This window comes from Myotis yumanensis, unplaced genomic scaffold (genome assembly GCF_028538775.1).
Source record: "Myotis yumanensis isolate MYYU_CA2020_CCGP unplaced genomic scaffold, mMyoYum1.0.hap1 SCAF_5, whole genome shotgun sequence".
NCBI lineage: Eukaryota > Metazoa > Chordata > Mammalia > Chiroptera > Vespertilionidae > Myotis > Myotis yumanensis.
In genome coordinates this window covers 35,029,197-35,049,952 of record NW_027223756.1, presented here as the reverse complement: position 1 = coordinate 35,049,952, position 20,756 = coordinate 35,029,197, and the positions used below count along the sequence as shown (strand labels likewise).

General features: G+C 44.8%; 1 protein-coding gene across 1 annotated transcript; it reads left to right on the top strand.

Annotated features, from left to right (window-relative positions):
- Positions 1–4,372: 4,372 nt before the first annotated feature.
- IL4 (interleukin 4) lies at positions 4,373–12,362 on the top strand. The gene is made up of 4 exons (XM_070414209.1): positions 4,373–4,504; positions 4,772–4,822; positions 10,427–10,552; positions 12,252–12,362. Exons 1-4 carry the CDS (start codon positions 4,373–4,375, stop codon positions 12,360–12,362), a joined length of 420 nt encoding a protein of 139 aa, XP_070270310.1.
- The last annotated feature ends 8,394 nt before the right edge of the window (positions 12,363–20,756 follow it).

Here is a 20,756-nt window from a genome sequence, read left to right as displayed (position 1 = left end):
GGTACAAGCTTTCAGTTATAAGATAAAATACTGGGATGTCACGTGCAACATGACTATTGAGAACACAGCTGGATGGTATATTTGAAAGTGGCTAAGAGAGTAGACCCTAAGACTTCTCATCACAAGAAAAAACACATTTTTTTCTTTTCCTTTTTTTGTTGTATCTATATGAGATGACGGATGTTAACTAAACTTGCGTTAATCATTTCATGATATATATGTCAAGTCATTATGCTGTATATACACTTTAAACTTACACAATGCTGTAATTATATCTCAATAAAATTGGAAGAAAAAGAAATGCCTATTTTTTTAAAAGAATGTACCCAAAGAAGTCTGACCTTTGTTCCCCTCTTGGAAGATAACCTCTAAACTCCTGCAATAAAGAATTTGGCTGTGTTTTGTCATTAGTTCCTGAGAGGTAGCCCCTAAATCCTAGGAATTTCTCAAGTGATAGGAGTCTCGGCCATTCAAGATGAGCTCTGATGGTTTATGCCAGTGAGGGTGAACCTGAGTGTCAGAGGTGACACGCGAACTCATTTTTTTGTTGATTTTTCTTTTTTTTTTTTTTTTTTTTTTTTTTTAATTTTTTTTAAATTAAATCTTTATTGTTCAGATTATTACATTTGTTCCTCTTTTTTCCCCCCATAACTCCCCTCCTTCCAGCTCCCACCCCACCCTCCACCCTCACTCCCCACCCACTGTGTTCATCCATAGGTGCATGATTTTTGTCCAGTCACTTCCCGCATCTCCCACACCCCTTTTTCCCCCAAGAATAGTCAGTCTATTCCCTTTCTATGTCCCTGATTCTATTATAATCACCAGTTCATTCTGTACATCAGGTTATTTATTCACTTGATTCTTAGATTCATTTGTTGATAGATGCATGTTTGTTGTTCATAATTTGTATCTTTACCTTTTTCTTCTTCTTCCTCTTCTTAAAGGATACCTTTCAGCATTTCATATAATACTGGTTTGGCGGTGATGAACTCCTTTAGCTTTTCCTTATCTGTGAAGCTCTTTATCTGACCTTCAATTCTGAATGATAGCTTTGCTGGATAAAGTAATCTTGGTTGTAGGTTCTTGGTATTCAGCACTTTGAATATTTCTTGCCATTCCCTTCTGGCCTGCAAAGTTTCTGTTGAGAAATCAGCTGACAGTCGTATGGGTATTCCCTTGTAGGTAATTGAGCCTCTTTCTCTTGCTGCTTTTAAGATTTTCTCTTTGTCTTTTGCTCTTGGCATTTTAATGATGATGTGTCTTGGTGTGGTCCTCTTTGGATTCCTTTTGTTTGGGGTTCTCTGCGCTTCTTGGACCTGTAAGTCCATTTCTTTCACCAGGTGGGGGAAGTTTTCTGCCATTATTTCTTGAAATAGGTTTTCAATATCTTGCTGTCTCTCATCTTCTGGCACTCCAATGACTCTGATATTAGACCGCTTAAAGCTGTCCCAGAGGCTCCTTACACTATCTTCACACTTTCGGATTCTTTTTTCATTTTGCTTTTCCAATTGGGTGTTTTTTGTCGAATCTTTGGTTTGATTATTGTACTCCTCTGGTTTGCTATTGGGTATAATATTCTTTATTTCAGTCCGTGTATGCTTACTTTCTAATTTCTTTATCGTAGCATCGAGGGTCTCATTAGTTTTCGTGAGGTTCTGCACAAATTTATGGCAAGCCCTCAAAATTGCGATTCTTAGCTCCATATCCTCCATTTCTGTCATGTTTTTTTGTCTCCGCATCTTTTATGCTTTCTTGGTGCACCCCCTTGTGGTCTCTGTGCGCAGTCTTGTTCTAGCCAAGCCTTAATTGTTGTAGTTAACACTAGGGGGATTTGACCCTCAGGCCGACTGGCTATAGGAATCAGCTGTGCGGAAAACGTCTGCCTTCTGGGGAGGTGCTAATCCAGCCTTTGCCTGAGGCGATCGGCAAATGGCTGTGCGCAGGCTTTGGGTGGGGCGGGATCAACAGGGCGGGCGGAGGGAGCAGTTATGGCCACGCTCAGTCCCGTTCCCAGAGGCTCTGCTTCTCAGAACCCCGGCAGCCGCTGCAAACCTCGGAGAGAAAGCTGCCCTCAGGTTCCAACTGATGCCGGGTAATCCCGCTTCTCCCGTTTGAGTCTGGGTCCCTAGAGACTCGCCCGGATCTGGAGCCCAGAGTCTGAGACTCACTCCCGACAGAAAACGACAACCGCGCCCTCAGCCACCAGCCCGCTTTCGCGCGCACCTCGGTACCTTTGTATTTTCCACACTGCGCCGCCTCTGAGCCTCGATTTGCTGTTCTCTTTCCTTCTAGTTGTAGAGTCTCTCTTCAGCCAGCCTTCCTGTGGTTCTGGGTGATGTCCGTTCAGTCTTTTAGTTGTATTTTTGAAATGGTTGTTTGCTGCAGCGGTCTCCGGTGTTTACCTACGCCGCCATCTTGGTCGACCTCCTGTTGATTTTTCTTTGTTAAATGGCATTTAAATAAATAAAATAAATATCAAAAATATAAATCTTTGTTTTACTATGGTTGCAAATATCAAAAAAATTCTATATGTGACACGGCACCAGAGTTAAGTTAGGTTTTTTCAAAATGCTGACACGCCGAGCTCAAAAGGTTCGCCATCACTGGTTTATGCTAATAAAGCAACTCAAAGTGGGGGGCAGCCACACTATTAAGCTACTGTGATGTCAGCAAACTTCCAGGAGCACTCTGGGCACGGAAGCTGGTGAGCGGGTGCTGGGGAAGTGACTCCAGGGGAGAAGACAGCGGGAGCTTTGTGTTAGGGATCCTTTAGATCTCACCTCCTGATTTTGTCTGATTGGTATCCTTCTGCTCTAATAAATGTGTCGCACTTTCCTGAGGTCTGTGGGTCATTCTAGTTAGTACATTATTGAGCCTGAGGGCATCATGGGAACTCTGGAATTCGTAGCCAGTGGCCTGCAGTGAGTGTGGACTGAAACTCCGGATTGGCAGCTGCTGAGCGAGGGCAGGCTTGCAGAGGCTGTGCCCTTCACTGGAGACCTGTGGCCCAACTCCACGTAGTTGGTGTCAGAAGCCATTGCCTTGGGTTTGGCAAACGTGTTGCACAGTCCCGAGGGAAGCACCCTAAATGTGGTCAAGGGGCCCTCCTGATACAGGGATCCCCGCCCGCTCCTTCACAGAGAGCAGGGCACCGCAACAAGATCCAAAGGCAGGAACAGCCTCCGCAGGAATCCTTCCCTGTGACCCTCCAGAGGAAAGCCAGTGAGAGAGCAAGGCGGGGAGCCCAGATAAGGGGAGGGGAGAGGAGAGGAGAGAACAGGAAAGTTCAGGGAGGAAAAAGCATGGCTTGCCGGTGAACATGGGGTGCTCAGCCCCTCACTGGTCCAGGGGAACTGCACTAAAGCAGGTGGTGGGTGGTGGGGCACTGACAAGACATTTGATTTGTAAATCAGAAAGGCTTTTCCAATTCACTGAAGATGTATTTAAGTTCCATTTAAAGAGCAGTCATTCCTGACCAACCTAACATGCTTAGCGCCTCCTTATTATTAGACTTTGCAGCCTTAGCCAGTCTGGCTCAACCGGAAGGGTCCTAGGTTCAATTCCGGTCGAGGGCACATGCCCAGGTTGTGGGCTTAATCCCCAGTAGGGGGTGTGCAGGAGGCAGCCGATTAGTGATTCTCTCTCATTGATGTTTCTATGTCCCTCCCCCTCTTCCTTCCTCTCTGAAATCAATAAAAATATATTTAAAAAAAAAAAATAAAGACTATGCATCTGCTGTGACCCAAACTAAGCCCCACCGGGTGTCACCTGTCCTTTGCCTAGAGAATGGCATGCCCGAGTGCCACGACAGGAGATAATCTGTGCTTGTCACTTTCCTTCTACCCAGATAAAGAACCCACATCAGCTTTTCCACAAAAGAAAAGTTTCCAAGATGCCACCCATACTTGGAAAAAGCCAGGTTGAAATACCATTCAAGTCAAACTTTCTTGATATTACTCTGTCTTTCCCCGGGAGCATTGCACTACAACAGATTCGGACACCTGTGGCCTCTTCCTTCAAAGCAAAAAGCCAGCAACAACCCCAAGCTGATAAGATTAATCTAAAGAGCAAATTATGGTGTAATTTCCTATGCTGATACTTTGTAGTTAATTTTAAAAAAAGGTTTCATTTTCCTATTGGTCTGATTTCACAGGAACATGTTACCTGTTTCTGTGAGGCATATTTTTCTCCTGGAAGAGAGGCGCTGATTGGCCCCAACCTGGTGTAATGAAAATTTCCAATGTAAACTCATTTTCCCTCCGTTTCAGCAATTTTAAATCTATATATAGAGATATCATTGTCAGAATTGCATTGTTAGCTTCTCCTGGTAAACTAATTGCCTCACACTGTCATTGCAAATAGAGATCGATTAATGGGTCTCACGTCCCAACTGATTCCAGCTCTGATCTGCTTACTAGCATGTACCAGCAACTTCACCCACGGACGCAAGCACAACACCTTACAAGAGACCATCAAAATGCTGAACGTCCTCACAGCGAAAAAGGTGAGTGAGCTATCTGCCACCATCTCTCCAGATGTGTGATGATGCTGTGCGTACTTCTTAGACTATGAGAAGAACATAACAGCTTCTAGAGAAGTCAGTAGCTGGTTGATGGGGATGGGAGACTTCTCCCTGGCGCTTTTTTTTTTTCCCCTGCGGGACTGTCGGAAGTTTTCTCAGTTTGAGGGAGTGGGAGCTGCTTGGCAAGGATCACCCTGCTTAGTTGGAGGTAACTGTATCTCTTGCTCTCTTGTTCCTGGCCGGGCCAAGGATCCACGGTGCATGGAGCTGACCGTATCAGACGTCTTGGCTGCCCCAAAGGTAAGAACTGTCTGGGGTGGTCTGCTTGGCAGACGGGTGACTTGGGACAGGAGAGTCATCTACAAGTGTTTGAGCAAGAAACATATTTCTTAACAGAAAGCGAACAGGCCCAAATTAACTATAAGGTGTTAAATGTTTTCAAAGAATAAGAATTCTGATCTTTACTCTCAAAACATGTTTTGGAGTTTCTGGTTACATTTGATTTAGAGGATGTCTAATAGAGAGCTTGGATTTTGTCAGCCTAATGGAGATCCTGGTCAAGGAAGAGCTCTTTAGGATTCACCCAGCCCCGGCCTAGGACCTGGGACACAGGAGGTCCTCGTTAAATGCTTATTGAAGGAGAGAATTTTCTGGCCCATACATTTCCGAAAAAACAAACACTCTCACAAAAACAGATATTGAGATTACAGGTTGAGGGAGCTTTCATTTTGTCTAAGAGACTTCCTATGGCAACAGAGAAGGTATTGCCAGAGCCTCGTCTTCCGCCGCCAGGTCACCTCGCAGCCCACCGGCTCCGCGGTGCTGTCCAGGGAGCCTCGGCTTGCTCTATCCTGCCAGCTCCCCTCCGGCCTGGTCCGGAGCCCTCCTGCCAGATGAGGTCCAACTCATCCCTGCTTCTGGCTGCTTGGGCATCTCGCCTTTCCACCTCCTGTGCGCCTCACCCCCGCCCCTCCATCTGTAGTGGGAGGAGATAGATTTGACAGCTGATAGTGCATGTTCTCTGACAAACACATGACTACAGACATATCAATAGCTTTGTGCACATCAGTTCCTGTTTTCATGGAAACACACGACTGAGAATGAAAAACCCAAAGCTTCAATTTGCCAGTGGTCTCCTAACCACCTGCTTTCCACGTGTGCTGGGGGTGCCTGGCCAGGAGTGAAGCCCCGCGGGCCGGGCAGGGCCACGTCCCAGCACCGAGGCGTAAACAGGCCCGTCCTACTTCATGAGAAAAACTACTCTTTGGGCCTTTATCTGGATTCCTCATTTCATTAAAGATTATTCCAGGAATCTGATATACAGTAATATATAATATCATAATAGAATTATACATAACATTATATAAAATAAGTGTATAGTATGTAAGTATAAATATTATATAATTTGGTCCTTCAGAATCTCATTATGTATCAGACTCTATCAGTAGGATGGAAGGATTTGGAGATTTTATATACAGTGGGGCCTTGACTTACGAGTTTAATTCGTTCTGTGATGGAACTCATTAAGGAGCTCGTTAACTCAAGTTACTCTGTCAATTCAAAGCAAAAAATTGGCGGAGAGACGGCTAGTATCTCGGAAAAACTCATTAGTTGGGACACTCGTAAGTCAAGGCCCCACTGTACCTATAAGATTATATACAGGGTGGGCAAAAGTAGGCTTACCTTTGTGAGTACGTGAAACACAGGGTTTATTCTTGTATTGTTATTTATTATTGTATTATTTTCCATACAAACAACTGTAAACCTACTTTTGCCTCACCCTGTATGTTAATGTGATATATTTATATTTGTGTGTGTGTGTGTGTGTGTGTGTGTATGTATGTATATAAAAAATAGCCAAGAGTCCACAGCGTTGTGCTCTGGGCTCCCCGGAGGGCAGCTACATTGCCGAGAGCAGGGCCTGAAGGAAGTGCAGAGGGTCTGAAAGTGTGGTTTTAGCCCTGGTTCTGCTATTAACTAGTTGTACGGCCTTTGGCAAGTCTCCACACCTCTCTGTGCCTCAGTTTCCAGATCTGAAGAAATGCTTTTGGCTGGAATGCAACTCTTGAGTTAGTGGAAAGTGATATTGTAAGATGCTTCAACTCTTGATGAACGACAAAAAACTGGTTGTAGAGAAGCAATAATTCTAAGAGGGAGGGGCCGTGGTTGGAAATGATCAAACCTTCCAAGTCCGGGGGACCCCTCTCTGGGCTGTCTCGAGAAGACCCAGCCACCCCTCAGCCCACTGAGCTGCAGGCCTGGCCACGCTGCTCTCCTCCCATCCTGGGCCCTCTCTGCACTTGGTTCTAACATGACCTCCCTCAACGCACAGGCAGACGTCTCCTTCACCCCACCCCACCGCAAACGCCTTCCCCGACCTGCTTCTGTCCCTCCTGATTAACAACCTCATTTTCCTTTCTTTTCTTTTACTCAAGACTCAGTGCTCACTTATCTAGGAGGATATTTCAGAACAAGGAAAGGTGGTTCTTTTCAAAACCCACAGAGGCGATATGTGGGAGGGAAAGTTACATCCTTGTGTTCCTGAAAAGGAATGCCTTTCCGAGATCGTGTATTAGTTTTATTTCTTTTGGGAATCAAAAAGTCCTGCATCTCCCTGTTGGATAACATGCTGCTCTGGGCAGTTGCTGGCAAGAATGTGCTGATCTAAGTCCTGGGCTTCACAGGCAATGCCTGCCCGGGCGTCCATGAAGTTAGGTGGTCTGAGGAAGAGCAAAGTGCAAAGCAAGCAAGCTGCTGGTCTAGGAAGGATTTCTTGGGTGGACCCTTGAAGGTATTTCCTACCAGAGAGAGCTCAAGTTCATAATTTATAGAAAGCTCTATGTCAACCCCCAATTTATTTTGGCGGGGGGGATGGGGGGGTGAAGGATTTTCTTATACACAGCACTGGCTTGCCAAATCTGGGCAGAAGTGTAGATAATGGATATGACACAAATGGGACTGAATTTTTACAGGCCTGGACGAAGCTAGTGAAGAGCCAAGTTAGAGCTCTATAGGAGGCCCGGCCACAGAAATCTCCCCGGAGGTGCTGGCCTGCACCTGGGCCTCCCCTTTGAGTCCCTTTCCCTGTGCAGTTCTGAGCTGCGAGGCCTGCCAGGCTGTGAAGTGTGCCCCTGAGCTGGGCTGCGCACATGCGGGCAGCGAAAGCTGGACACGCAGCTGAAAGCAATCAGCATAGGCTGGCTTCCTGTTGCTGTGATACCAATGGAACTAAAACTCTAGCCCTTTGTTTAAAAGGCCTTAAGAATTAGGTTGTTTTGACCTTTTTCCACTTGATTCAAACTCTTTTCAATTCCTATTTTACCCTAATGGCCTTCAGGAAGTCCTCTGACAAGTATTGTGCAGTGGTTCTCAACCTTCCTAATGCCACGACCCTTTAATACAGTTCCTCATGTTGTGGTGACCCCCAATTTCATTGTTACAAATTGAACATAATTAAAGCATAGTGATTAATCACAAAAGCAATATGTAATTATATATGTGTTTTCTGATGGTCTTAGGCGACCCCTGTGAAAGGGTCGTTCGACCTCCAAAGGGGTCGCGACCCACAGGTTGAGAACCGCTGCATTAGAGGTTTCCAAGTATTATACAGCCATCCATGCAATACTGAGAGGCAGCCCAATCTCTAGGCTCCAAGCCAGCGTTTCTCCAAAGTCTCATTAAGTTTTGATGGAAAAATAAGGCAAGGGGCTCTTCTCCTCTTGGCCCCCTTGAACCTCACTGTTCTCTCTACAGCCACACAGGGTCTGCCTCATCTGCGTCCACAGGTGGTATGTCCCCAGGCCTCACCACCCAGAGGCAGGGTGCTGTATGGGAGATTTCTTGGCTCCCTGAGCCCAAAGATACCAGCGCTGCTCTTAAATTTCCAACTGGAATCAGGGCCCAGGACTCTCACCAGCTCATCAAGTGGGTGCCCTTCCAAGGGTGTGCCCCCCCCCCACGCCCCCGAGGGGGAGGTTCCAGGAAGCTTCTGTAGTTTGGAATTCTGGTGTTTCTAGAATTTTGCCTAGATAATAAGAGATGAACACAGGTATGTGCACAGATGACTCACTGCCGCATTTATTTACAAAAGCAAAAAAAACCGCAATAATAGGGGATTGATCAATTAGGGTACAAATATGCTATGAGTTCCTACAGAGCTCTCAATCCCATGTTCCAGGTACTTTTGAATAACTGAAGAATACACTTGTACTATATGTTAAGTGTAAAAAGGTTACAAAGCAGTACCAATAGTTGGTCCCTATTTTGAAAAAAAGTATTTTTAAAAACCTGGGAAGATATTTACCAAAATAATAACAGTAGTTATCTCTGGCTGGTAAGATAATGAGTGAATTAATTTTTTTGCATATATACTATTTTTATAGTAAACTTACATGACGGTGATAACTGTAAGAACGTACAAAGCTGCCTGGACAGTGCTTCTCATAAATCTCCCCTGGAGCTACTGTAACGCACATCTGTGGTTCAGGGGGTCCGGGTGGGGGCTGGGATTCTGCATTTCCAACAGGCTCACGGGTGATGCCTGTGCTGCTGCCCCACGGGCCACGTGCTGAGTGGGAAGGGCCTGGAGCGTGTCCTGAGAGAGGCCAGGAGAGCTTCATCTGCTCTGGATCGGACTCGAGCTAAGACCGCTCTCCAGACCCTGTGACTTTGCTTTTTAGGGGAAATGAGAGCACACACCAGGCCTGCTTCAGACGGATACACAACTCCTCTCCCAGGTTCCCAGCAAGAGCTGTTTCCCTGCTTGTACGTTCCCTCCTCTAAGACCCAAACGTCACCGGGAAGAGGCATGTGGCCAGAGCCCCGTCAGAGCGGCCAGCATTCCAAGGAGGTTCTGACCATGGACATGCAAGGTCAAACTCTCCCGACTGCAGCCCCGTCCAAGGCCCAGCTCCATGGCCCCCTCTCTCAGATGCTTCCTGATCTCCCAAGGCCAGACTCCTGGGGCACCTCACCAGGATCCTGGCACTCACCTAGCTGCGGGGAAATGTCTTATCTCTTCACTTGGACCTGAGTTTATACACACACTGCTGTCTCCCATGGGGACAGCTAAATGGAGAGTTCGGCCCACAGCAGCACTGTTCAGGCAAAGGCTGGGCATCCCGTTATTCAGCACATATGTAGGACTTCCAGGGAGACCTGGGCTTTCAAACCCCATAGGAATGACTGTGAGCTCACGTAGGCACCTTCCACAGAATGAAACGGACTTGAGCTCCAGATAGATGGATCTGCATTCAAATCCCCACTGTGTCCTCTCCTCAGTTGAGTGACTTTATTAGGCATCCTTTCAGCAAAACCCTCTAAGACAGTGGTTCTCAACCTTCCTAATGCCGCGACCCTTCAATATAGTTCCTCATGTTGGGGTGACCCCCAACCATAAAATTATTTTCGTTGCTACTTCATAACTGTAATTTTGCTACTGTTATGAATCATAATGTAAATATCTGATATGCAGGATGTATTTTCATTGTTACAAATTGAACATAATTAAAGCATAGTGATTAATCACAAAAACAATTATGTAATTATATATGTGTTTTTCGATGGTCTTAGGCGAACCCTGTGAAAGTGTCGTTCGACCCCCAAAGGCGTCACGACCCACAGGTTGAGAACCGCTGCTCTAAGAGAAAGGAAACGGGGAGCGTCTGAGGAAAAAGCTGCTGAATTTGCAGATAACTGGGACGGGGAGAAGTTGTTTGCAGAGGTTTATGGCTGTGGTGAGCAGCCTTCATTACCATGGCAAGAATCCTTGAATACCTGGGCCCATGTCTGAGCTAACCTGCCTTTATCACTTGTCTTCCTGGAAACCAGAAACCAGAAGGAAAAACCTCTCTCCCATGTTCAGAACAGAGCTAGTGTACAACTATCTGGTATTTCTCTTTCTAGAACACAACTGAGAAGGAAACCTTGTGCAGGGCCGCGACGGTGCTTCGGCAGGTCTACAGGCACCACAAGTGCTTGACCAGAATATTGAGTGGACTTGACAGGAACCTCAGCAGCATGGCCAACAAGGTAAGCTGCATCATGCCAACAGCATGGCTCCCGGCGGACAGCACCTTCACGTCTCAATGCTCCTCCTATGAGCGGTAGCCCCATTAATCAGCCCATCCATTCATTTAAGCAGTATTTGCTGAGGCTCTATGTGTGCCAGGTGCTGTTCTAGGCACTGGGGATACAGTAGTAGGGAGAAGGCAGAGTCCCTGCCCTCAATGTTCCAGTGGGGGAGATAGAAAAGCAAACTAACGTGCCCACGATGTCCAGCAGGGGTAAGTGTGCGAAGAACATAGGAATAAAGAACATAGGGGTTAGGAGGAAGAGGCTGATTAGGAGTTGGTGACATCATCTGAGAACTTAAATTACGTGAGGGAGCAGGCCTCATAACTAACTGGAGAAAGAACATTCCTGGCAGGGGGACAGCTGTGCAAAGGCCCTCAGGCAGAAATGAGCTTCATGTGTTCAAAGAGCGGTAGGAGGGCCAGGGTGGCTGGACCAGAGTGAGCAGGGGGATTTTAGCAGGAGATCAGATCACACTGGGCCTTTGGACTCTGCCCCAAGTATGGTGGGAAATACCCACCCGGCTTTTAGCAGGAAGAGACTACGATCTGATTTTTGTGACTTAAAAAGATTACTCTGGCTACTGTGTGGTAGACTGAATAGGGAGTGAGCAAGTGTGTCAGGTCACTAGAAGGTCAAGTAAGATGAAGACAGAGATGGCCATCGGATTTGGCATGACAGGGGCATCGGCAAAGCTGATATAAATGGAGATGTGGTAATGAAAGGCCGACTGAAGTGGGATCCATAGAAAATGGGCAGGGAGGAGTGAGAAGGAAGAGGCAACGAGCACAGAAAAGTCTTCTGAGGCATTTGCTATAGGTTGCGGAGAAATGGACCAACAGCTGAAGGGCAGGTGTGGAGTGAGGGAAGTTCTTTGAAGGTGGGCTATATACTCAGCATGTGAATGTACCAATGGGCATAGTCCAGTGAGAGGGGAGAACCAACAGTGCAGGAAAGAGGGAGAGCGAAGAGTGGACGTTATCTAATGCCAAGCAGAGGAACTGGGGCCATTCACCCCTCCCTGGGCCGGTTACCTTATCTATCGGATAAGGTGACGCAATAGGGAGCTGACATTACACTCAATTCTCTTTTAATCCTCTTAATCATCTTATAAAATCCGCACTGTTTTTCCCATTTTACAAAAGAGGAAACTGAAGCGTTCTATAAATGAAATGTTTGTCCTAAACAATATAATCAATAGTAAACTGGTAGAGCTGAGACCCAAACTGAAGCAGCGGCCTGGTGGCAAGTACCTAGAATCCTTCCCACCTGGCATGCTGCACGCTGTGTTGTTGCTATTTAATGGGCAGGAGGGCAAATGGACTGAACCTCTCTCAGAAGCCCAGGCGCCCCACAGAAGACCCAGGACAGCAGTGGACAGGTCTCAGCCTCTACCTTCATGTTAGGCCCTGAGCAGCACCTAGCAGTGTGTGACACACGTCTCCAGACACTGTGGCACCCTGAAGGCAGATACTGGAAATAGGCAAGCCCTGCTGTCCTCGTGGTGGAGTCAGACTCCCCTTCAGTCTAGACTGGAGGCCTGGTTCGATCATTGCTCTGGTGCTAAGTGCCAGAGTGGGCTTGACTGGAGCAGACAGGCAGGACAGCAAGACTAGAATATTTAACAATGCCAGCTAATGAAATGTTTCTTTTGTAGACCTCCTGTCCTGTGAACGAAGCCAAGAAGAGGACACTGAAAGACTTCTTGGAAAGGTTAAAGACCATCATGCAAGAGAAATACTCAAAGGGTGGAAGCTGGACATTTTAATTTATGAGTTTTTAATAACCTTATTTTAAAAATATTTATATATTTATAACTCATCATAAAATAAAATATATGTAGACTCTGACAGCATGGTTTCACTTTACTCGCAATGGCACCTTACTTGACAACTTTTGGGGAAACCAATTTAATTTGCTGAGAAGCTAGTATGGAAGTAAAAAAGGAAAGATTGCTTTCCTCTTTCTAGCTGTGGACATAATGCACAAAATGACTAGAGAACACAAGTCCACTTAAGACATAGATGATGAGAGCGAGCTGCAGAGTGGGCCCATGAGTCCTGCTGACCACAATTCTGAATGGAGGTGTCCCCTGGGTGCTTAGAACATGCTTCTCTCATTGGCACAGGGTTGTTACATTGAGACTATAGGGCAGTGATGGCAAACCTCTGACACGTGAACTCATTTTGTTGGTTGATTTTTCTTTGTTAAATGGCATTTAAATATATAAAATAAATATCAAAAATATAAATCTTTGTTTTACTATGGTTTCAAATATAAAAAATTTCTATATGTGACACAGCACCAGAGTTAAGTTAGGGTTTTTCAAAACGCTGACACGCTGAGCTCAAAAGGTTCGCCATCACTGCTATAGGGGAAAGTAATTCTATCACACTACATGGCTCTGCAGTGAATCATGTTTAAAGCTCTAATAGTGTAAATTATCTTGATTCTCAAGTCTTAGAATCAACAAAGCACAGAATTATGGTTACAGAACAGACTGCAAATGCTACCAACCTGACACTCAAAAAGGTATAGCTGAATATGGTTGAGAGGTAAAAGAGGAGGGAAAGAATGAGAGGTGGGGACCTAATATCCCTAGCCCACTCAGCGACGGGGTCTGTTAAGCAATACTGTCTACAGTTGATGGAATGAGAACAAGAGATTTAAGTATTTATTCAAAATTGCAAAGGTAATAGTGTGTCGTGCCAGCACAGCCAAGGGTGAACCTGAGTGGGGGCGGTTGAAAGGCTTAGAAAAGACAGACAAGAGAATGAAAGCCGGGTCTCGGTGGGACGCTGCTTCTCTGAGAGACAGCGCTGACGCCCACAGCCATGCCTTTATTTTATAGCAGATGCCACGAAGCAAAGTAAGGGCGTGACCAAGATGTTTACAACATTCTCCTGGGTTTCAACCCTACTCAAGTACATGCAACTGAACTCTATCAAGCCCACATCACTCAGGCACATGGGGCCATGTGTTTGGACCATAGGTTCAAGCTTACAACCATAGCTGTTGGCTATAGTTGTGCTGGGAGGGTCCTGCCCTCCAAGCTGGGACTTGCACATGGCAATGAGAGGACTATGCCCTCTCATCAGTCCAAGGCTTGAACCTGTCCAAAACACTGTAGTGGCTCCCCACATAATAGAAGATCTAAAAATAATCTTCTATATATATAAAAGCCTAAGCAACAGTTACGCCCAAATGACCGGAAAAACCTAACAACTGGTCACTATGACGTGCACTGACCATCAGGGGGCAGACGCTCAATGCAGGAGCTGCCCCCTGGCTGTCAGTGCGCTCCCACAGGGGGAGTGCTGCTCAGCGAGAAGCTGGGCTAATGGCAGTGCTACCGAGAGGTGGCAGACGCAGCGGGCTGGGGTGAGCACGAGTGGCAAGGCACCTGGCCCCAGCTTGGGCTCCTCCCTGGCCACCTGCCACCTGCGCACTGCTCTATCCCCCGAGGAATTCCGGACTGCGAGAGGGCACAGGCCAGGCTGAGGGACACCCCCCCTCTCCTGCACGAATCCATGCACCAGGCCTCTAGTTTACTATAAAACATTTGGAACAGTAAATAAATGAGGTAAACCCTCACTTTCCAATAAGGAAACCAATACATACTAGTATCTGAAGTTGATAAATCAAAAAATAGTTGGCAAGAGTGATCATGAGTTGACTGTGGTAGCTAGAGATGGGCACATGGGGGTTAATTGTACTACCCTGCTTTTATACATGTTTGAAAGTTCTTATCATAAAAAGTGGGGGGGGGGGGGATCAATAGTGAGTGAATAAAGAAATTATTGGTATTACCATGGTAGCCAAAGAAAACCTAAATACAGAAAAGGGAAGGAGTTTGTTGGGAATGGGACTTGGGTAAGGATGGATGAAAGCAAGGGAGGAGGCGGATGGCTTTCTATTTTAAATCTGTGTGTGACCATGTACACAAATGATAACGTTTTTAAACATTAAAAAAAAACTAAGGTTAAAAAGACAGATGATCACAAACATTGGCGAAGATGTGGGAAAATCGGAATTCTCAGGCATTGCTGGTGTGATTGGAAAATGGTACAGGCACTTTGGGAAACTGCAGCAGCTCCGCAAAAGGCTACACTTAGTTACTACAGGACCAGCAATTCCAACCCTAGGCCTCTATCCCAGAGAATGGAGAGCACGTGCCCACACAGACACCTCTACCCAGATGTTCACAGCAGCATTACTCATAATAACAAAAAATTAGAAACAACCCAATGGTCAATCGACGGATGAATGGATAGACAACATGTGATATATCCACACCACAAAATATTACCGGGCGATAATAAATGAGGTACACATGCTACAATGTGGATGAACCCTGGAAACATGATGCTAAGTGGAAGAAGCCAGGCACAAAAGGTCACATATAGTACGATCCCATTTATATGAAATGTCCAGGAGAAGCAAATCCATAGAGGCAAAATGTAGAATACTGGTTGCTAGTATGTGAGTTATATCTCAATAAAGCTGTTATTTTAAAAAATTAAAGGGGAAGAAAATAAGTGTCAAGTCACTGAAACTTGCCTTTTGAAGACATGTTCTCTGCAAGAATATGGATCTAAAACAGTGAATGTGCATTCTTTTCATCTTCGCTTACACGTGATAAAAATTAATACTAGTACTAAAATTATACTAACACATGTAACATCTTTTTAACTCTTTCAAAATAAGGGAACAAATCAAAAGCTTAAAGTCTCACCCTGACCACAGGCAGTTTCACCCTGCCCACATAAAATACCAGCATGCCCAGGGCAGCCAGTAACTAAGTCATGGAGCCTTCAAGGCCCCACTGAAATGTGAGTTTCCCTTCTTCTTTGATTGAGGCACATTTGCATTCAATGGCTAATGTGAGCTGTAGCCTGCCACAGGATATGAGCTGTGGGCTGCAGTTTGTGTGCGAGGCCAGGGTGGTAGAGAAGGGCTGAGGGGAAGAGGTGTTTTAGATGGGCCACAGCAAGGACAGAGGCGGGCTCCAGGAAGGTCTGGCATAAGATAAGCTTCAATGGTTATGATGCAACTAACTCTCTACTTACTTCCTGACAAGTGAGGCTGGGCTCTGGGTGGAAACACTCAACAATAAGCCCTTGTTTACCAAGGGAGTGAAACAACATGAATTGAGGCCACACATCAAAAGTATGAGTGAAGGAACTTTAGGATTAAGTGAAAGTGGAGATGCTTGTCATTTAAGCACATTCGCTTAGGAAACTTAGCCACAGCCCATGCCTGCTTCATGCAACATGCCTCTTGCCTGTGCATGGAATGGGTGACGTTGACAGCGAAGGTTGAACACCTTCCTCCCGCTAGCAGCTACCTCCTACCTTTTACCTGTGAATATATTATATCTCTAACTGGCATTAGTAGGTAATAAATACTTATTGAACAAATAAGTGAAAGAAAAAAACATTTCCATTTCACTTATATGTGGAATCTAAAGAAAAGAAATGAACAAAATTGAAACAGACTCATAGATACAGAGAACAAACTGAAGGGTGCCGGAGGGGAGGTGGGTGGGGGTCTGGGTGAAAAAGGTGAAGGGATTATGAAGTACAAATTGGTAGTTACAGTCACGGGGATGGAAAGTACAGCATAGGGAATATAGTCAATAATATTGTAATAACTATGTATGTTGCCAGGTGGGTACTGGAAATATCAGGGGGATCACTTTGTAAAGTAAATGACTGTCTCCCGTGATTCTCAACCTGTGGGTTGCGACCCTTTCACAGGGGTCGCCTAAGACCATTGGAAAACACATATATAATTACATATTGTTTTTGTGATTAATCACTATGCTAAATTATGTTCAATTTGTAACAATGAAATTGGGGGTCACCACAACATGAGGAACTGTATTAAAGGGTCACGGCTTTAGGAATGTTGAGAATCACTAAACACTAAACACTATGCTGTACCCCTGAAACTAATAGAAAATACTGAATATAAACTGTAATTTTTAAAAAACCATGCAACCTAATAAGAGAAAAAACAAGTTTTGCTCAATCTATGGCTGACTGACTTTTACTGAGACATTCTTGGCCCAATTAGAAATGTTGGCCTGGATAAAATGCATCAGGGGCTCTCTTGCTGCTGCTATTGATGGATGTGTCCATCCGGCAACCTGGCCCTGTTTTCCCCCCACCTTTCCCCACATCATATCCGTCGGCCTCTCAGGGCACCCAGACCATCTGAAACTGAGGAATCCTGCGGCAGAGTGTGTGCACAGCTCTCTCAGGGAGCAGGGCGCCGCGGCCTCTTAGCATGCAGGGTGAGCTCCGGTTCCTACCAGCTTCCCCAGAGGTGGAGGGAGCACTTATTCTAGTCCAGTGGTTCTCAATCTTGGCTGCACATTAGAATCACCTGGGAATCTTTTTAAAATCCTGATTTCTGGGCCTCATCCTCAGGAAATTCTGTTTCTTTGTTATGGGGTGAGGCCACAACATTAGTAACAAAGAAACAAAATTTCCGGAGGATGAGGCCCAGAAATCAGGATTTTAAGAAGATTCCCAGGTGATTCTAATGTGCAGCCAAGGTTGAGAACCACTGCTCTCGGGCTGATTCGTTGGTTCAACTTGCAGCTCATTAGGGCTCCCATTCCCAGGTGGGAACTCCTGTTCCTGTCATGCCTAGTGTTTCCTGAACGGGTCTCTGCCCCAAGCACTCCGACATTCTCTCTTCAGCTCTCTGAAGTGTTTATCTTCTAATGCGTCCTTCCTGGCCACTTCTTCCTAGTTCGATTTCCAGTCTCCAAGCAGTCTATCCCTTTCTTGTTTCCAATAGCCAGTGTAAGCCCAAACACAAGCATGTGCTGGTGTCTTGTGTGCTGACCGCACACCGGTAACTGCTAGGCAACTCGAGTAAAGAGAAGTGAAGGTGCAGGTGTTGGCCATCTCCCAGCGCCCCACCTAATCCTTCACCGTCTTTCCAGCAGTACTTCCTTTACAACACAACGCGAGTGACCACTTAAAATCCTCCCGTGGCTTCCCGCTGCTTACAGAAAACTCACAGCAGGAGCCTGCCTCTCTTTCCTGTTCAGGCTCCATTGTCCCACCCCTTTTGCCCAACTTACCACCAAGGCACAGGGCATGAGGATTCAGGCCTGGACTGCCTTTCCCCGCATGTTGGACTGCCTCCCACCTCCCACAGCAGTTCCCTGGAGGAACAGCCTTTTCTGGCCTTTTGGTCAGGGAGACGTGTGCTAGGCACCGTGTCAGCTGCTAGGGAAGAATCCACGCCTGGCTGCTCCCCCTTCACCCTCCTTTACGACGGCCCTCAACATGCGCTGTCATTCCCCATTGACGTGGCCACAGCGCAGGGTGGGTACACGGGAAATCCAGAAGACACCTGGTGACTGAGCAGCATAACTCAGGACGGAGGAGAAATCAAGGTCAGCACCGTATTTCTGTAATGACTCTGTACTTTTAGGTTGAGTTAGGCAATATCCTCTTGCTAAGATTGGTATCAACTCTGAGACATATTGTATGTAGTTGTAAAGTCCCAGTTAAATTCCTTTGTACAACTGGAGAAATAAAGCCTTTGATTAAAAACTAAAATTTCCCCCACCCTCAAAACAGGGATGGGGGAGGGGAGCAGGCGTGGAAGGATGTCTGATCTGCCATATTCTTTAGTGAGAGCCATAAACGTGTTTGGGTAAGACAAAGTGATGTTCTGATCACGTTGATAAAAGCAGCTTGAAGATCGGGTCACAGGAAGCCCAAGATAAATGCTGAGAGGAAACCGGTTCTTTTTGAAGTAGCCTCTTCATAATCATTTTCCCACACGTTTGTTCAGCTTCCGAAGGAGGACTGAGTATCTGATTTGCTTTGCAAATGACACGGCTGAAGAATGCAACATTCAGATAATGTTGTAACAAATGTGTTCAGAGGGAGGGCTTGGCTGGCTGTAAGTTGTGGCTTCAGAGCCCTGTCACTGCTCCCCTAGGCACAGGCTACTGAGGTCCCTTAGGCTGATACTGGGGGTTTTGCTTGGATTTCTGGGAGTTTTCATGAGAAGATGGGATGGACAACATGTTGCTGACGCCAGGGCAGGTCTTTAATTTTATCTTCATGTTCTACACACATATTAGAGTTTTACATAAGCTAGCAGTCGGGACAAGGAAGAGAGCAAGCCCTGAAATGTCTCCTCTCCTCTGCAAAAAGCATACAAGTTCTTTGAAACTTGCCAACAAATCAGAACTTCTGGACCCCTTTGTGACGATAAGGCTCTAGCATGGTGCTTGGTAATCATTAAGTAGTTATTAAAAGAACCCATGATTAACACTAACCCAAGCAATGTTATTGTTTTGAAGACATTTTAATCTCGTTACAATTGTGAAGAGATCATGATATTGCCACCACTCAAAAATGTCTCCTTTTACCTTTTAGTGAGATACATTCTGCACATATACTTCTTTACGTTTCCGTTCTCAATACTAATGAAAAGAGTAACAAAACTTGGATAAAAATATTTTTGGTGAAAACTAATTTTATCAATGAGAAGCACATTTAAAAATCTCTCTTCCCATTTTCTGTTAAAGACTCACACCAGCATGAGAGTTTCTGGGTGTGAAATTAAATAGGTGTGTTTCTTTCTTCCTCTCTCTCTCTCTCTCTCTCTCTCTCTCTCTCTCTCTCTCTCGTTAGAAGGATTTTTTTTTTTTCATTGATTTTTAGAGAGAGTGGAAGGTAGGGGAGAGACTGAAAGATCAATGTGAGAGACACACACTGATTGAATGCTTCCCACGCACACTCTCCGACCGAGGCTGCAACCAAGGTATGTGCCCTTGACCAAAATCGAACCCGGGACCCTTTAGTCCACAGGGCGATGTGCTAACCACAGAGCTAAACTGGCTAGGGCCAAACAGGCCTCTCTTAAACACATGAAACTGATATGCCAAGTACAAAAAACTGCCTGTTAGTATCAGGATGGACATAAACACAAAATAGTTCAATAAAGAAGCAGATCGCTACTACAGGCATTATGTAAACACTTTTATTTCTTATTTAACCATGCTGCACATGTATATACAATATCAATATGTACAACTTGAACAAATACAATTTATACATAAAATACAATGGAAGTGTGGCTTTTGAAATTAATGCAACAAATTTATTGTACAATTTGTAATTTAGGCCAGTATACAGTATTATAGCAATGCTACTGAAGTTATTAATGATTTAAACTAGTCAAACTACAGTGTAAGTTCAAAGGCACTAGGAAGATCTATGTTTTGTTCTAGTATTTTAAATTAAAAATAGCTAAAAAGGAAAACAAATGCATATATTAAGAAATTAGGCAGACACCCTACCAATTCCTTAATTCACAGCCCTGTAGGAAAGAGAGGGACATTCCTTAAGAGTCAAGGGGAAAGACATTTTAAAAAGACTATGAAGAAACAAAACCCAAAAATCATAATCATAATTTTTCTAAAAATCTTACAGATGAAGTGGCACCTCCCCCCCCCAATCCCAAGTGACCTTAAATCTCTTGCTGCAAAAAGAAAGGTCCCCTTTTCCTAGAAAGTAGATCAAATGGATTCTATTTGTGGGATAAACACATGGATTCAGACCTCCCTCCTTGAGTAATCTTATACTTTAATACAAGCACCTAAACAAAAATGAGGACTACGATGATATTTTAATATCCTAACTCTCAGTATATATAATTACAGGGCTTATTAAAGAATATACCACAACCAGTAACATTCTACCAAGGCTCCTTTTAATAAATAAATAATACTTTTTAAAATTAAAGAGAAAATACCCATTCAAAAACCTATTTATATGTGCCACTCATTTTAAGTCTGTCTATTTCATATAATGAGCAAGTCTGCTTATCTATATCCTTATATGAAATTAACACTGAAGTTACAAAATATTTTATTTGAGCACAAAGACACAGTAAGTGTGAAGAAACCACAGAATTGCTATGATTGGAGCTAAGAGAATCGCTGTCTAGTCAGTGTCCCATGTTTTCATACGGATGAGTCAGGCCTGCCTAAATATATAATTCTGGTATTTCATAAGATGAACAATTATTGTCCATCTGGTATAAGTTCTAAAGTAAATACTTTTAAAAAACTGCTAAAGTAGCCTATTTTAAAAAACAATTTTTAATGCTTTGACTTTCT

Coding starts and splice junctions, on each gene's coding strand:
- IL4 (XM_070414209.1), top strand. CDS start 4,373: ATGGGTCTCACGTCCCAACTGATTCCAGCTCTGATCTGCTTACTAGCA. Junction 4,505..4,771: donor ACGTCCTCACAGCGAAAAAG/GTGAGTGAGCTA, acceptor GGCCGGGCCAAG/GATCCACGGTGCATGGAGCT. Junction 4,823..10,426: donor ACGTCTTGGCTGCCCCAAAG/GTAAGAACTGTC, acceptor TTCTCTTTCTAG/AACACAACTGAGAAGGAAAC.